General features: G+C 35.9%; 1 protein-coding gene across 4 annotated transcripts in view; it reads left to right on the top strand.

Moving 5' to 3' along the window:
- Positions 1 to 17,037, top strand: part of LRP1B (LDL receptor related protein 1B) — a 626,536-nt gene that overhangs the window by 436,036 nt on the left and 173,463 nt on the right. For all 4 annotated transcript variants that reach the window (XM_039700520.1, XM_039700493.1, XM_039700511.1 and 1 more), the window contains 6 exons: positions 1,352 to 1,552; positions 3,132 to 3,377; positions 9,187 to 9,384; positions 10,073 to 10,277; positions 12,602 to 12,766; positions 13,339 to 13,583. In XM_039700520.1, coding sequence (XP_039556454.1) covers positions 1,352 to 1,552; positions 3,132 to 3,377; positions 9,187 to 9,384; positions 10,073 to 10,277; positions 12,602 to 12,766; positions 13,339 to 13,583 — 1,260 coding nt within the window. The remainder of the gene's footprint in view (positions 1 to 1,351; positions 1,553 to 3,131; positions 3,378 to 9,186; positions 9,385 to 10,072; positions 10,278 to 12,601; positions 12,767 to 13,338; positions 13,584 to 17,037) is intronic.

The following is a 17,037-nucleotide window of genomic DNA, read 5'->3' as shown; positions in this document are numbered from 1 at the left end:
TGAAGTTCCACTTATTGCTTTTCTTCACCAAAAGTGAGAACAGTCTCACATTTTCCTCATGAGTGCTGCAGAAGCATGGTTTTTTTCAGTGTATTGTTTCAACGTCTTTTATCCCCTTGACTTTCTGTGAGACATTAACTATTTTTGCATAAAAAGAAGACTAAAATGTCAAACTGAGTGCATTAAACCAATCTTCAACAAATGTGTCCTTTTAAGAAAACTGAAATGTAATATTGTATAAGCTGGGAAGGGTGGGCAGAAAGTTGTCACTTCATGCTGAGCAGGTTTCAACTTAGAAATCTCAGGCTTTGCCAGTCAGTGCCTGGGCATCCTCCAGAACTGCTGTTAATGGAACTAACCATTCCCAGGATCTTCCTTCCCATTCCAACTGAATTCTTTCTCTGCATCATTAATTCATGGGGAAAAAAAAAAAATTCTAGATCAGCTTTGTTAGTTGTGCTTGTATTTGTTCTCTCTCTATTAATTGGAAAATAAAGTGCATGACATTTCTGTTCAAGCTCAGTGTTATCAAAATTTACAGCTAAACCCTCCTGGCTGTAGATAGAAAGTAGAAAAATAGGTTGGGACAGGAGCACACACACACACACCTGTAAGTGTCAGCATTCACAGTCTTGGCTCTTTTCATGTAAATCCCTCCATTGTTGATTCTAATTTAATACCTCCATGATTTTAAAGATTGAAACCCTTTTTCTAATCAAGAGGCTTTCTTGCCTCTCTAAACATTGATGGTCCTCACAAATTCCTTTTCTCCCTTTTGAGACATGATCTGAACATATACTTGACAAAACTGAATTAATTTAAGAAATTTTTTCTGCTGCAGTTATTTTGCCTAAAAGAGAACTTTTGTCTGACATCACTGGGGAATGGTTGTGTCTACTTCCTAGAAAGATTTTGCTTTGCAAACCCATGGTAATTAAAAGTCATGTATTGAGACATTGTTTCCATGGAGGGCTGTTGCAGCAGAAGATAAAAGATGAGAGATGAAGAAAAGCAAAAATTAAAAATAATTAGAAAATTTTAGTATCATTTGGTGTGTTTAACAGATTTTGAGTTTGTGTTCTGCCTGTATGCAGTTTTGTGCAGCACACAAATGAGCAGGGTTGGTGTTGTTTGGAAAATTGGATTGTCCAGAGTGCTGTGAACAATGCTTCAGAGTATAAGTGCAAGTTGGTTTCTTTCTGCTCATTAAAGAGGAAAACAGTATTAATAGAAAAGAATACTACTAATAAAAAAAAATAAAAAATCTGTACATTGTTTTGAAGGTTTTTTTTTTCCTCCTAAAGTTTGCTTCCAGTCTGATTTGCTGTGTTTATTGTCTCTTTTCCCCAAGGGAGATGCATTAGCAAAGCGTGGCTATGTGATGGCGATATTGATTGTGAGGATCAGTCTGATGAGGATAATTGCGAGGGCTATTTGTGTGGACCACCAAAATACCCTTGTGCTAATGATACCTCCATCTGCCTACAGCCTGAGAAGCTCTGCAATGGGAGAAGAGATTGTCCTGATGGATCTGATGAAGGCGATCTTTGTGGTACTTTTTAGACACCTTTTCTGATTGCTCATGATACTGCCTGTTGTGATGCCTCCTGCTGAGGAAAAGGTTCTTGCACTGAAATTTTAGCTCTGGAGCCTATGTGAGGATTTTAGTTTAGTTAAAGTCATACTGAGTTTGTGCTTGAAGTTTTAGCTTTCTTCAAATAAGGTGAAGGAGACAAGTCTTTCAAACGCTTTAAAACATTCCTGGAAGTAAACAATTTAAAGGGCATCAATGTGCAGGAAAGGACTTTAGCTCATTTACAGTTCTCTCCAACTACAGAAGCTTGAGTTCACACCACAGAATGGTTTGGCTTGGAAGGCACCTTAAATGTCATCTTGTTCTGACCTCCTGCTTAGGCAGGGATACTTCTGTTAGACCAAATTACTCCAAGCCCCTTTCAGCTTGGCCTTGGACACTTCCAGGGATCCAGGGGCAGCCACAGCTTCTCTGGGCAACCTGTGCCAGGGCCTCAGCACTCTCAAAGTCAAAAATTTCTTTCCAATGACAAATCTAATTTGTCCTCTGTCAATTTAAACCACTCCTCCTTGTCCTGTCACTGCTTGTGTCCTAGGGCAACCTGTGCCAGGGCCTCAGCACTCTCAAAGTCAAAAATTTCTTCCCAATATCCAATCTAACTTTCCCTCTGTCAATTTGAAGCCACTCCTACTTGTTCTGTCACTGCAGGCCTATGTCCAAAGTCCTTCTCCACCTCTCTTGGAGCCCCTTTAGGCCCTGGAAAGGACTCCAAGGTCTCCTTGGAGCCTTCTCTTCTCCAGGCTGAGCACTTCCAGCTCCCAGCCTGTTTACAGAGTAGAACTGCTCCAGCCCTCAGAGCATTTTTGTGGCTTTCCCTGCACTTGCTCCAAAATGCCCCCATCCTCCTCATGTTGAGGCCCCAGAGCAGGATTCACTCCTTCAGGTGGAGTCTCACAAGAGCAGAGGGGACAAATCTCCTCCTTTTGAGGTACAGCTTTATTTGATACAGCTCAAGACACATTTGGATTTCGGGGCTGTAAGCTCACGTTTCCAGGTCATGTTGTGCTTCTTATCTACTAACACTCCACTTCTTCCCCCTTCAGGGCTGCTCTCAATCCATTGTTTTCCCAGCCTGTATTTGTGCCTGTGATTGCCCTGACTCAGTGCTGGTATTGGGCCTTGTTGAACATCAACATTCAGGGGGCACAGGCCCCACCTTTCAAGGTCCTTCTGGTCCATCTTTTCCCTGCTGCATCACTCACACAACTCTGATCAGAAACTTGCTGAGGGTGCCCTCAAACCCACTGTCCACGTCACTGATAAAGGTGATAAACAGTGTCAATGCCAGCACTGACTCCTGAGGATCACCACTTGGACATGGAGCTATGCTGAAACCTTGAAGGGTTCAGTAAAGCTACCAGATTAATGGTTGCACATCAAATAATTTTTAAAATGAGTATAGAAATCTGTTTTAGAAATACAAATTTTTATTTGCCCATCTTGGAGGCTTCTATAGGTATTTTAGTTGACTTTGCTATATACAATTTAACTGACAGCTTTTGCAGCCCTTAATTATTTTTTTTCCGTGTTATTTCAGACGAATGTTCACTTAACAATGGTGGATGTAGCCATCAGTGCTCTGTGGTTCCTGGAGGAAGAATTGTGTGCTCCTGCCCTGCAGGATTCAATCTCACTACGGACAACAAAACTTGTGAGATTATGGATTTCTGCACCAAGCACCTCAAGTGTAGCCAAGTTTGTGAACAGCATAAAAATACTGTCAAGTGCTCATGTTATGAAGGCTGGAAGCTCAGTAAGGATGGAGAGAGCTGTGTTAGTACTGGTAAGTTGAAATTTGATGCACGTTCAATATTCAGGATGTTAGTAGCTGTGATGGCAATTTACTGAGAGCTTCTTTCACTTTTTTTGTTTGTTTTGTTCTGTATATGAAATACAGAGATTGTCCAAATGTGGGGTTGATTGCAATCTAAGGACTCATTAAAACTCTCCCTATTCGTGATGTAAAAAGGGCTATTGAAATATTAGGCTGTTGCTAATCTAAGAATGTTAATACCAGGTGTTTCTAGGAATGTTATTATGATATAATTAAATATAGTAATGTAATGAAAAACCTTTTTGAAGTTTTATACAGTTTTTCATGTGCAGTTAATATGCATGGGCATATATGTATAAACACAATTTTACATTCTATATGGGGGATTTAACATGTATTTTTAAGAAATGGATCAATGATGATATTGATCAGTATTGGTTGAGGGTTCAGAAGGTTAATTTTGCATGTACAATTACATGCTGCTAGTTAGCATTCAATATTTAAGATGTTTTTTCCCCTAAGGTATTCTGACACTTGTTTTTTGACAGCAGTAAGAGCCTGCTCAGCTCACTAATTGAGGTGAAAACCAACATGAGCCAAAACCAGGAGAGGGGAATGTATTCCCCTCATTGTTCACTGTTAATAAGTAGAGGCATCATTTGGAAACCACGTTAGGAGTGTGTTTTTCAGGTGCAGTGTTGTGTACAAAACAGAAACATGCATGTGCACTATAAGCTGTTATCACACCTTTACCTCCCTGCTAGGGACTTAAAATAATATTGAGTTTCTTTTCTAGATTTTCATAATTCACTTTTCTTTGGTTCAGGATTCTTTGATAATTTTATTCTATATTATCTCTGTTCATCCATAGAGTTTTAGCAACTCTGAACAGAAATATCTTCCACATTCGCTTTTGCTTATTTGGATATTTCACATTTCAGTAAATATGATTAGGATATTCTTTATTTATTCTTACTCTGCAGTTATTGCTGTTTAAGTTCTTGCGTTGTGTCAGTGCTTTGGTCTGGTTCTCAGTGATTTTTGATCAATCTGATTTGCTATATTATGGACACCTCCAGCAACTGAAAAAAAGTGCATTCTTACTAGGTTGGAGAACCAAGAGGATTAAAGGAATTTAAGACAGTGTTAGTAACTCATATGAGAAAAGCTTGAAACAAACTTTAAATCAGGTAGGAATAACTGATATTTGGAAACTAAATGGGGAAAAAGTGAAGTATACTCACTTGTGGCATAAAATAAGAAAAGCAAGACTACTGTTTCCTGGGTTTCTTAAGCCCAGGAGATATTTCTGCTTAATGTTTACTGGTGTTAGTGAGAATCTGAAGTTACAAATTGATTTCTCCAGATTTTTTTTCAAAGAATGTAATACTAAATATATGATCTGAGACCTGTGGTGTCAGCTGATATTAAGAAAAATTATCTTTTTCTATACAAACTGTAATGATGCTACCCTAATGCCATCAAAGCTGTGACAAAATTATTCCAAATTAAATATGGCATCTGCTTTTAAAGGCACAAATCATCTTGGCCCTTTTCAGTTTATTTAATTCAAAAGGCATGGGAAGTTCTCTGGAGGACAGATCCTCAGACACTTCAGTTGCTGACTGTGTGAAGAGCGTTTTAGGAAAGTGAGAACCATTTTGGTTCCTTTTGTGAATCTGTGAGACTCAAAATGTCCCCATCACCTAAGTCTCTGAGTATGAGATCTTGAATGAACTTAGAATGAAGAAAAAACTTTTGTATTATACTATTAGAAATAAAGTTCAAAGTGACCTTATGAAGACAAGCTGTCCCCCAAATGCCAAACTACTATTTCAACAATTTCAGTTGTTATGAAGTAATTCTTAGAATAGCCATAGTGATTTAAGATGCCTTGAACCAGGTGTGTATTCTATTAGAACAGTAACTTGTAATCTGTTTTCCAGAAGAAAGAATGAATTACTCAGAAGAAAATGAGAACATTGCCCTTTACATTTTTTTTCCTCTACTTGAAATAGCATTTTCCTATGCATAAGAAACATTTCACAAGTACACAGCAATAACATGTGAAGTTAGTATGCAACACGTTTTCAGAATATGGTAAAAACATTTGTTTGTGAGCCCATTAGAAGGGAAATAGGAATGCTGAAAATGCAGGAATTATGTGATTCAGACTTTTTTTCCTGTATCAAAAAGTGTGCTTGTCAGGGTAATCTAATGAATTGCCAGAGAAATATAATGAGTTACAGAGTAATAATTATACGGAACTAAAATGCTTGAATTGAGCAGTTTCTCTCTTTCCAGTTTCTTTTTCCAAGCCTTTTTTAGTTTCCTTTGTTGTATCTCATTTCTGCTTATGTTGTCTTCATTTCTTGAGGGTTTTAAATGTTGTCTTTTTTTCTCCTCCAGAGCTTCTGCACTTTCCATGTCTCTTGTTTTCATCTCCTTTGCTTGTTGCTTTTCTGGCATTGTGACATTGCTGACTTCCCAAACTTTAAATGTTTCCTTTAGATTTAAATTTGTATTGATTGAACTGAGAGTGTGTTACAGAGCTCCATTATTCAGATGGAAAGTCAATACAAATTATATGTTTTCATACTCCTGATCCTGGTTTCTCTTAAAACACATTTCAAAATAAGTTGTGCTGATATATTGCACTTGCTCTTTTAAATGATAATAAGCATTCAGAAAAAAAAAATACTGTTCTTAAAAGATAATTAAATTTCATGTTTAAATTCAACCTTTCAGACTTTGGTATAATAAATGTTAGATGAGCTCAGAAACACTTTGTTTAAAATTGATTGTCAGTCTTTCCCAAGCAGTGGAAACTGTTATATCGCTTCATATGTGTATATATATATATATAATTTATTTATTTTTTTAAATAGAGGATGTTGTGTCTATCTGTTTGATCTGTCTTAGCTGCTTTGAAGCTCAGTTTTGCTATAATTTCCAGATACCTTTCAATACTAAAATGGAGAGGGGAATATTCCAATCCTCTCTGAGCTTAGTCAAGCTTTTAATTAAGGTTTCTTTTCCGAATCTTTATCAAGTTATTGTTTTTCTTTGAGGTAATTTTCATAAAAGCACACTGTAGATTTCTTGCTGTGCTGTTGTTGTTACAGTGAGCTTCAATCAAACAATTAAGTTCAATCAGAATTTTCCCTAAGAAAGAATTTTAAATTTAATCACTGAAAAATGTGAGGGATTATTCTTTATAGAGTCTTTTTTTGATGGCATTGTGTGGGCAGTTTTCTTGTAGCAGAGATTTTTTTTTTTTTACAGCTTTTCATGTAGTTTATACTTTGTTTGCCTCATGTATTTTATATCCTAACCTTTGTGATAAAAAATTTTGAGGCATTTATGGAATCATGGAGTGCAGAAATGTATGATTTTTCTCAACAAATTGGTAACAGCTAATTTTCCTGGAAGTTTCAAAGAATGTGATCAATAACTATTGTATTGATTTGAGACTTTAGAGAAGTTCTTTTAATCAATTTTCAGAATAAAATGCATTTTACCTCAATTTTTAGAAGATTATCAGGAAAATAACATCAAATTTTGGGTTTATCAGGTAATGGAAGCATAATTTCAAAAAAAAAAAAAGTTTTTGATTGAGGCTGAAAATCCCAATTCCCTGTAATGTAGCTGGAGTTTTAGAGCCATTGAGTGATCAGGTTGGAAGGAAGATCAAAGCCCAGCTAATACTGCTGCTGTTATCTGCTTTCCAAAACCTTCAGGACACCTTCAGTGCTAAACTCCCAGTTTCCCAGGGGTGAAATGTTTTGTTGACTCACTCTGCTGAAGACTTTTGTTTTTCTGGGCTTTCTGAGTCCTCCTGGTCCAGTTTGAGCCTTTAATCCTTGCCCTACTTGTTATTTATACAGAAAACAGGATTTTTCCTGTTTTCAATTCATAAGCCTTTTATGTCTTAAGGGAATTTCATGTGCTTCCACTCATCTTCTAATTCCATTTTTTTAGACTAAGCAGTTCAAGATGGTTCATTCTTCCCTTGCAGACCATGATTTCTAGACCTCTTGGAACACCTGCTCATTTCCTCTTGTATTTCGGTACTGATTCACACTCTTCAAGAGCTGTGCTCAGAGGAAGATATAGTTTTGCAGGCTGTTGTCAGCCAAGTTTAGGGTGTTGTCATGTTTATTTCAGTTCTAAATCCTGTCAAAATCCCATTGAACTTCAATCCTTCTCATACAGATAATTTGCACTGTAGGTTATTTATCTTAAATTGTATTTCCTCTACTTTGAATGAAAAAAAACCAATCTAGCATAGCACAGATTTATTAGGTTTCTTTTTCTCCTATTGTGTTGTTAATTGCTGAGAATTACAAAAAAAAAAAAGCTCCTAGTGAGGATTATGACTTGTGTTCTTATGCATTGGAATTGCCAAAAAACCAAATAGATCAGTAGCCTCCTGCTACTGGCAGCATAACTGCTGCCAATTTATCAGAATTTGGGAAGTGCCATTAGAGTGTGTCTCAGTTTAGATAACTGTTTCTTGTGAAACAGCTCCTAATATCAGTGATCCTGCTCTGCACTAAATTATTTAACCACTGCAGAGGTTTGAATAATTTGCTTTGCTGAAAGTCACTCATTGCTTTAACAGATGGGAGGGTCATGGGGAAGTTCAAGGCAGGTTGTGAACAAGTGCTTCAAGAGTAGAAACACCACTTTGCTGAGGTGCTTGATTAGCCTAAAACATCACAGTTGATTTAATAGCTGTGTGCAGTGGGCATCAGGAGAAGAGGAGCTGCAGGAGGAAGTGTTCAAGTGAATGAGAAGGGATAAACTGGGTGTTTTCAGAGCTCTCAGGAGCCTTGAGAAGCAGGAGTATTGCCTATTGCCATAAACTGCCATTAATCTTTTACATAAAGAAGTTTAATTGTATGGAAAGCAAATCTCCCTTAATCTGTGTTTCACTCTAGGAGAAGGAACTCAGAGTATTTTGGTGGGAACAACTACTTCCCCACAGAAAAGGCTTGCTGGGAAAAAGAATATCAAAGTGGATATACTGAGTTGATTCAACAGTTTATAGAATGCAATTTTTTGTCTTCCTTGTTTGTGTTATTAACACAGCTCCTTGCTTGAAAAACCTTTCCTGATCTTTGTAAGAACTATAATAAAAGATAAAATGAATTTCGTAGCATGGTTGACCAATGCTGATCATGTTTACAGATATTTTTATGCACTTTGATATCAACTCACTGGCACAAATCATGTAGCATTAATTCATTAAAAATGGAAGCAGAAAGTCATTGGTAGCTGGATTTGTGATGACATGACATAAATGTTCATTTTCTTGCTTGTTAGTTCCTATGCACTTCAATTGAAAACACAAGGTACACTGTATATTCAAAAGGTACTTTTTGTATTAGTTTTATGTAGTAGTAAATGCTTTCAGCTGGTTGGCTTTTGAAACAATGTATATTCTAATGGTTTTATTTTTCTGAACCTTTTGAGAAGCAGATTTTAAATTTGATAATGTGACTTTTTAAAGCTCTAATTATGGGCTCGTAGTGCTAGAGCTACAAAATACAGTTCAAGAGTTGAGTCTGATATTCCCAAATTTAATGTCTAATATCTCTAGTTGGGATCAAAGATAATGCTAGAAGGGAGAATTAAGGAGTCTGTTGGACTGAAAAAGTAATTGAAAGACTCCTTATCAAAAGATGAATTGTTTTAATCATCTCTTTCTCCTGATAAAGTATTCTGTTGTTCACCTTCCACTTGTCATTTATATAAATTTGTAGCAATATCTTTTTTCATTATTCCTTTGAAATGTTTGATCTTCGTCTTCCAGATCCATTTGAGGCTTTCATAATTTTTTCTATTCGACACGAGATCAGAAAAATTGATCTTCACAAGCGTGACTACAGCCTCTTAGTTCCTGGTTTAAGAAACACAATAGCCCTGGATTTTCATTTCAGTCAGAGTTTACTGTACTGGACAGATGTGGTGGAGGACAAAATTTACAGAGGGAAGCTCTCTGATACTGGAGGTATGGATTGAATCTTTATTTCCTTAACAGTTAGAGCACCTGCAGTTACAGGGTGTGAGACCTGGTCAGTCGTAACTGAGCTGCCTTTCTCAGAAACAGAATTTATGATGGCATTCTGCCTTTCACAAGGCCTATATCGAGGTTGTGCTTCATTTCCAAGCAGAAAAAGACTTTTGTTATCAAAGTTTCTTTTTTCGGTATGCTCTAAGGGGAAGAAAATGGCAAATGCAAAGAACTGGTGTTTCTTCCTGGTTCAATGAGTGCAATATTGATTTATTTCATTTTTTGCAGTTTATCTTCACCTTATTAAAAAAGTATAAGAATTTATTGGATGTGTGATAAATTAGCTCCTCTCACTAGGAGAAAGATTCTGCTTCAAAATTTTATAGCATCCAGAAAGACTTTTTCTTTGCTCTGGTGACATAATGATGGCCTATAACTCAATATAACCCCATAATATAGACAAAAGAGTTTCTACAAAATGTTCTTTGCGGAAGTGTATGTTCCAGTGCTTTCATCTAAAAGAAAAACCACAAATAATCCAGAAATTACTCCAAGAATATCTGATAGACTTGTATGTCCACATTCATTCTACCAGTCTCTACATCAGTTCTTTAAGAATCTATTTTTCCTCTTTTTTTTTTCTTTTTTAATTAATTTTCTGTCTTATTTTTCCTTTTGCTTTAAGGTGTTAGTGCCATTGAGGTTGTGGTGCAGCATGGCCTGGCCACTCCTGAAGGTCTGACTGTGGATTGGATAGCAGGAAACATTTACTGGATAGACAGCAATTTAGACCAAATTGAAGTAGCAAAACTCGATGGCACTTTGAGGACAACATTAATAGCTGGAGCTATGGAGCACCCGAGGGCTATTGCTTTGGATCCCAGATATGGGTAATTATAAATTACAAAAGCAATATTTTTCTTGTTGCAAAGTATCTTAAAAATGTTTAAATGTGTTATTTGTTTCATTTCCTTTTTTGTTGTGAGTTATAGTTCCCAATAGTTCTTGAAAGTCTAATTTGAATAAGAAAGAATCCATTATTAATGTGGTTTTTTTTCTAAATGAAAAGGATTAAAAAATGGTAAGTCAGGAGATACAGGGATCTTTTTGTTGGCAAATTACTTATCTTGCCATGTTGTTTAATTTCTTTTTTTTTCGCTGTGGATGATGACTGGACTGTTTGGTCTAACATTTATGTGTGGTTAATGGACAGATTTAGGTGATTCTTCTCACTTAGAGACCAGTTTTTTGGTATCTTGTTTTGCCTTTCTGTGTTTGTTGGGATTTTTTGTCGTTGGCCTTTTTTTTTGTGGGTTTTTTTTTTTTTTGTGGGTTTGGGTGTTTTTTGTTTGTTGTTTTGTTTTGTTTGTTTTTTTGGTGGGATTATAAAAATGCAGCTTAGATGTTGCTGGAAGCCTAATGGCTGGGTGAGGTAAATGCCACCTTCTGTGTTTGGTTTTCATCTCAAAGTGGAGATAATGCTTGCCAGCTCCTGTCGGTATTTTTTCTACCTATTCATTAGGGGTATGCTATCAACCAGAATATTATGTATATTCAATAGCTCCAGCCTCTTCCCAAAATTACCGCTCTTTCAGAGAGGGGAAAAAAACCCCAAACAAACAAAAACATTCAGAAAAACACAACAAAACCGACAAGCTACCAACCACAAATTAAATGTGGCCAAAATAACACAACTGACCTGTTTTCAAAGCCATGGTATTTAATTTTGTGAAGAGTTTGCTGTGGTCTGTCATGTGTCTTCACTGAATATTTCTCTCAGAAGCAAAGCTGTGAATAAAAAAATAAAGATTGATAAAGGTTCCAGATTCTGGGATCTACATTGTGAATTAGGATGTGCATGCCTTAATCATTAAGGCTTTAGCCCTCTCAACTGAGCTGTTAGAAAGCTTATTTACAGACTGCATCGCTTATCTATAAAGATCTTTAAAAAGAAGCATCCTGTTGGCAGAAAAATTGGCAGAGAAGTTGCTCAAATTAAATGGTTGGGAGGGAAAAAAAATTCTAATCACCACTCTTCTTGAAACTGAAGGCTTAATCTGCCTTTTGAAGAGCCAGAGGCAATTGATGATACATTATGTTAGAAGTCAGGAAAGAAAAAAATCTTTAAACCTAGACAGGAGTAGCTCCTCAATCCTTTCACAAACAAATATGAATAAACACTGGTATTTCAAGGAAAAGGGCTGTGTTAGGAGTGCACAAATCCTGTATCTCAGTGGAGGCAGAGCTGCACTCCAGCCTGCAGTGGGGCTGAGCAGTGTTCTCACCCATACAGATGTGTGCAAAATAAACATTTGTAGATAAAAACATCCTCTGTGAACCTCCCTGGCTGCCAAGGCTGAAGGTGTTGTAGTGGGAAATACAAAAACTTGTCAGAAGTTTTGTTGCAGTCTGGCTCTTTGCAATTAACTTTATGCAACTAACTACAAGTTTTCCCTATTAAAAGTATAATTTTCCTTTAACAAGTCTGTGCATTGTTGAAAATTCAGTAATCTAAGAACAGTTAGAGTTTCTTTCTGTCTTCTTGGTGATGCTGTTTCTGTTAATTAACAAGATACTTCTTTGGTTATAACAATGAAAGTTCTCCTTATTAGAAAAACATTAGAAATGGTACAAAACCGAGAGAGACAACAATAAAATCTGTCTTTGAAGTTTTCTTAGCAAGTCTAATCTGTATAAAATTCATTAGTGACATAACAAAATCCAGGGGTCTTCATTAGAACACTCTTAAGAGTAGCTGAAAATCTCTTGTTTAGCCTGTTCCTTGATCCCTGCTACCTGAAATCACCTTTCTTCCCATTCTCTCCTTCTCATCCTTCTATCTGTGGATTGCTTTCAAAGGCTCTAATTATATTTTCTTTTAATGAGCTGGGTTTCTAATTATAGAGGGAAGACAAGGCAAGCTGCCACTGTGTAAATGGACATGGAAAAGGGAATGCCATTAAACCTCTAGGGTTTTTTTGGTTTAAGTTCTCTATTTTCGTTATGGCTCTAAATAATAATGAAATATTACCTCCATGTTGCCCTAAGAAATTTATATAGAGACCCAAATTGATCTATGTTTAATCCTTTAATTTCAAGTATGTAAATGGTTCAACATTTTTTCCAACTGTTGTCTCATAAACCATTTCAGATTTTTTCTTCATGCTTTAATATTTTCTTCTATCCCCCTTCCTTTTCCTTTTCCTCTCACCAGAATTCTGTTTTGGACAGACTGGGATGCAAATTTCCCTCGCATTGAGTCTGCTTCCATGAGTGGAGCAGAGAGGAAAATCATCTACAAGGACATGGACACTGGAGCCTGGCCCAACGGCCTCACTGTGGATCACTTTGAAAAGAGAATAGTGTGGACAGATGCCAGGTAAAGTGCTCACAGCATCCTTATTGTCACTGAGAAATCCTCGTTCCTCCATGCAGAAATGAGAATTGCATTAAGTGGAATGCAGTTATGGACATTATGAGTTATGGACATGAAGAGCCCTGGGCAGGCACATGTATAAAATGTACACTGCTTTAATTTCCCTGCCAGCTGTGGGATCACCCACAGTCCACCACAGGGAGCCCCCTGTGCCTTTCCATGTGTCCTCCTTGACACTCATCCATGCAAGGCTCAAGTTAGTTCATTATTTTTAAAGTTCATCTGAAAGAAAACTGAATTTTCTGTTGCATTCCTCACAGCACTGAGGTAAATTAAAGCATTATACAAACAAGCATTTCATGTGTCTAGTTAAATGAATAATAAGAACTTTATAATCTATAAAGTTAATGATTGCACTGCAAAAATTCTTTGGTCTTACTACTCTTACAAGTAAGTTTTTTACACTTTTTGCCAAATGTCATAATGGTTGTTTATTTTATTTTATAAAATTTTATTTATAAAATAAAATTTTTATTTTATTTTTACGTAATCTTAAATTTGGGGTTGTCTTGTAGATCGGATGCCATTTATTCTGCATTGTATGATGGAACCAGCATGATAGAGATTATACGGGGTCACGAATATCTTTCTCACCCTTTTGCTGTTTCTTTGTATGGGAGTGAAGTTTATTGGACAGATTGGAGGACCAATACCCTCGCCAAAGCCAATAAATGGACTGGCCAAAATGTCAGTGTAATACAAAAAACAAGTGCTCAGCCATTTGATCTCCAGATTTATCATCCAAGTCGCCAGCCACAAGGTGAATATTTATACAATAATTTATTACTGAGGGGGGAAATAAGTATTCTTTTTATATATAAATATCTGGATTATTAGCAGAATAGTTAAATATTCCTCCCCTGAGGAGGGAAATCCATATTTTTTTATTTGTTTAAGAGTTTGCTGTGGTCTGTCACGTGTCTTCACATGATTTTGTCTTGAACTGTTGTATTCAGCACTGGATGAAGTCAAAACCACACAATTCATGTGGCAGAAGTTTTTATTGGCTACAAATATATATATGTATAGGTTAGGATGCACCGTGCAAAATAGCAATGCTAAACAAACCACACAATTCATGTGGCAGAAGTTTTTATTGGCTACAAATATATATATATATCTATAGGTTAGGATGCACCATGCAAAATAGCAATGCTAAAAAAAAAAAACCATCATGAATTTTTGTTGTAAGATATAACAAAAGATAGTGAATATTTTATAGAGAAATACTTCAAAGTGAAAGATACCACTGGAGGATGACCACCAATTAGTTACAGAATCTTCCATGTTCTCTGGATACATTTCAACTTTCCTGGCAAGAAGTTGATGTTGATACTATTTTAGAATTTATCTCATAAATAGTTTTTTCTATTTTTTTAATAATGAGAAATGATAATTTGTATTTTTCTTCATCCTGGTTTGTAGGAACTAAGTAAGGAAATTAGACTTTTATGTTAGTAGGTTGTGAGCAATCTTGATTTGAAAACATCAAATCCTCACAATTTTGGATAGTGTAAATATATGAGAACCCAGTTCTGCATTAGTTATACATAGAAAACCATGGTTAAAACTCTAATGTAAGTGAGTACCAGCAAGGAACATTCCACTGCACACTAGAAGGCAAAGGATTTGAGGAATGTTCTCACATGGAATAAAGGAAAAGCAATGAACACCACTCATTGTTGGGTAGTGTGTCCAAGTGTGGTGACAGCTGTGACCTCTCAATATGTGACAGAAATTGTCAGGATTCATTTTTGTGATACTTTTATTTTAAAACAATAAAGAATGTATATTGAAGACTAATGTTGCAGGTTTTCAGTGGATGTCAAGTCTCTTGGACTTCATCACTTTCTGAAATAAGGCATTTATTTCCCTTATTCTTCAGAATTTACTTTTTGGGGCAGGGTTCTTAAAAGCTGTCTGACTTCTGCTGAAGATAATATGTGTGCTCAGGCAGTTAAAATAGCAGTGGAGTAAATATGCATCTCTGCACACACCTTTCAGATGTGGGGTTTTTTTGTTTTTTGTTCTTTTTCTTTTGTTTCAGGGTTTTGGGTGCTTTTGTTTGTTTGTGAAATAAGGCATTTATTTCCCTTATTCTTCAGAATTTACTTTTTGGGGCAGGGTTCTTAAAAGCTGTCTGACTTCTGCTGAAGATAATATGTGTGCTCAGGCAGTTAAAATAGCAGTGGAGTAAATATGCATCTCTGCACACACCTTTCAGATGTGGGTTTTTTTGTTTTTTTTTTGTTTTTGTGTTTCTTTTTCTTTTGTTTCAGGTTTTTGGGTGCTTTTGTTTGTTTTGGGGCTTTTGGCAATTTTCTTTTAATTTCTTTAATTTGGCAATTTTTCTTTTAATTTAATCGCTCATAACTTTGGGATTTGAGGAACAGTGTTCCATATTTGATGTTTCTAAAGTGGCAGGAGAGTTGCCATTTGCCTTTTCTTGCTCTCAGAAAAAGAACAGCTCCTTTCTGTTTGGACTGGGGCCAGACAGCATCTTCAGAGGGATTCTGTAGCCTAGGGAGACATCAGGCAGTATTCCACAGTCACAGATATCTTGGCCCCCAGGCAAATAAAAGCTGTGGAGAAGTCTTCAGTTTGTTTTTTTTTTCCAAAATCAAGAAGTTCAAGGATCAAGTTGTGTAATTGCAGCTTTTATTTTATGATGTAGAAAGCACTGGACTCTGATTTACGTTTGGCATTCTGGGTTTGCTCTAAATTACTGTCTTCCAGCAGGAGCATATATATATATATATTTTTTTTTATTTTTTTTTTTTAACTTCAAATCTGCAGTACCTTTTTATTTGAGCTGAAGAAATGATGATACTGCCTGATTGCTTGTTAAATTGTCCTTTCAATTTGTAGCTATTTTACAATAAATGATCAAGACAGTGTGCAGGTTAGAATCCTAAAATAAAATTAGGAGTAGATTTACACTGCAAATTGCAAGTATGAGTAGAGCACTGCAGGATGAACATTTTGCATTTTCATCTCCATCTGGGTCACCTACGTGGGTGAAAGCTTATTAGCTTTTAATATATATATCAAGGAAGTTATTTTGATTGAAATGAAGTAGAGCAGAGCTAAATAAACTCCCCTAGCCTAAAGCCATTTCATTTGAGTCAATCTAGGACAGATGCTAATTGAAGGTAGCAAAGTTAAAGTGAGATATTTATATGGATGATAAGTTCAGCTCTCAGTAATCCACAGGGATTGGGGAAGCTTTTCCCCTAATGCAGAATTTTCTCAGGAATGTGGGCTTGAGCCCCACTTGTCTTCCCAGAACCAAAGCTGTGTGTCAGGAGTGCTGGTAAGACGGCAAACACAGGCTTTCTAGGAAGATTTAATTTTTTTTTTTCAGCTATCATTGTCTTTTAAAAATCCACCTGCCGTAAAGAACAAGGTCTATTTTATTCTTGGGAAGTTATAGCGGTGCACTACTGAGGATGGTGGTAAGAGGTGTAAATATAGAGCATTGGAAGGATCACAGCTTGAAAACACAATTCTGTGAATTTCTCACACTTCCCCTTTATTATTTTTTCCATTTCTTCAAGGTACTAATTTGAATTAAAATTAAAAACCAAACATGGCCATGGCATTATTTTTCTTTCTGCAGATTAAATTTTTATTTATAAATCAGGACAAACAGTACAATAAGAAATATAGTATATTGGTGCCACTGGGCTCTTTTGTAATTAATAAAATGAAGAACATTTAACTTCATAGCACTGTCTTATTACAATATTCTATTGAGGCCCAGATTTCCAGCTGTTTAAAATAATAAAACCTTACAGAAATGTAGCTGAAAATGAGGAGAACTAAAAAATTGTATTACTTTGAGATCATATCTCAACCTTGTATATGTTCTTTTTACTTCAAAATGAGCAGAAAGTTTGGTATATGTATTATAAATAATGCAAAAATGTATATTATTATTTTACTTATATTTATATATATATAAAATAATATGTTTTGTCTAAGCTTTTATCAAGAATTGTGCTTTGTTCTAAGAGTATTCCTGTTTATTTACTTTCATGGTGAAGATGTAAATTTTTCTGACTAATTTTTGAAATGAATGATTAAAAACTGAAACAGAGTGATTAGAGAAAATAAATATTTACTTTAGAACTTACACATCTGATCAATCCTAACTTGCAAATTTCAAAGATTGCTGTTAAAATAACCAGATATAATCAGGCAGTACGAAGATT

The sequence above is a fragment of the Passer montanus genome, unplaced genomic scaffold (genome assembly GCF_014805655.1).
Source record: "Passer montanus isolate IOZ18808 unplaced genomic scaffold, ASM1480565v1 scaffold1, whole genome shotgun sequence".
NCBI classification, from domain to species: domain Eukaryota; kingdom Metazoa; phylum Chordata; class Aves; order Passeriformes; family Passeridae; genus Passer; species Passer montanus.
This window is presented reverse-complemented; position numbering and strand designations above follow the sequence as displayed.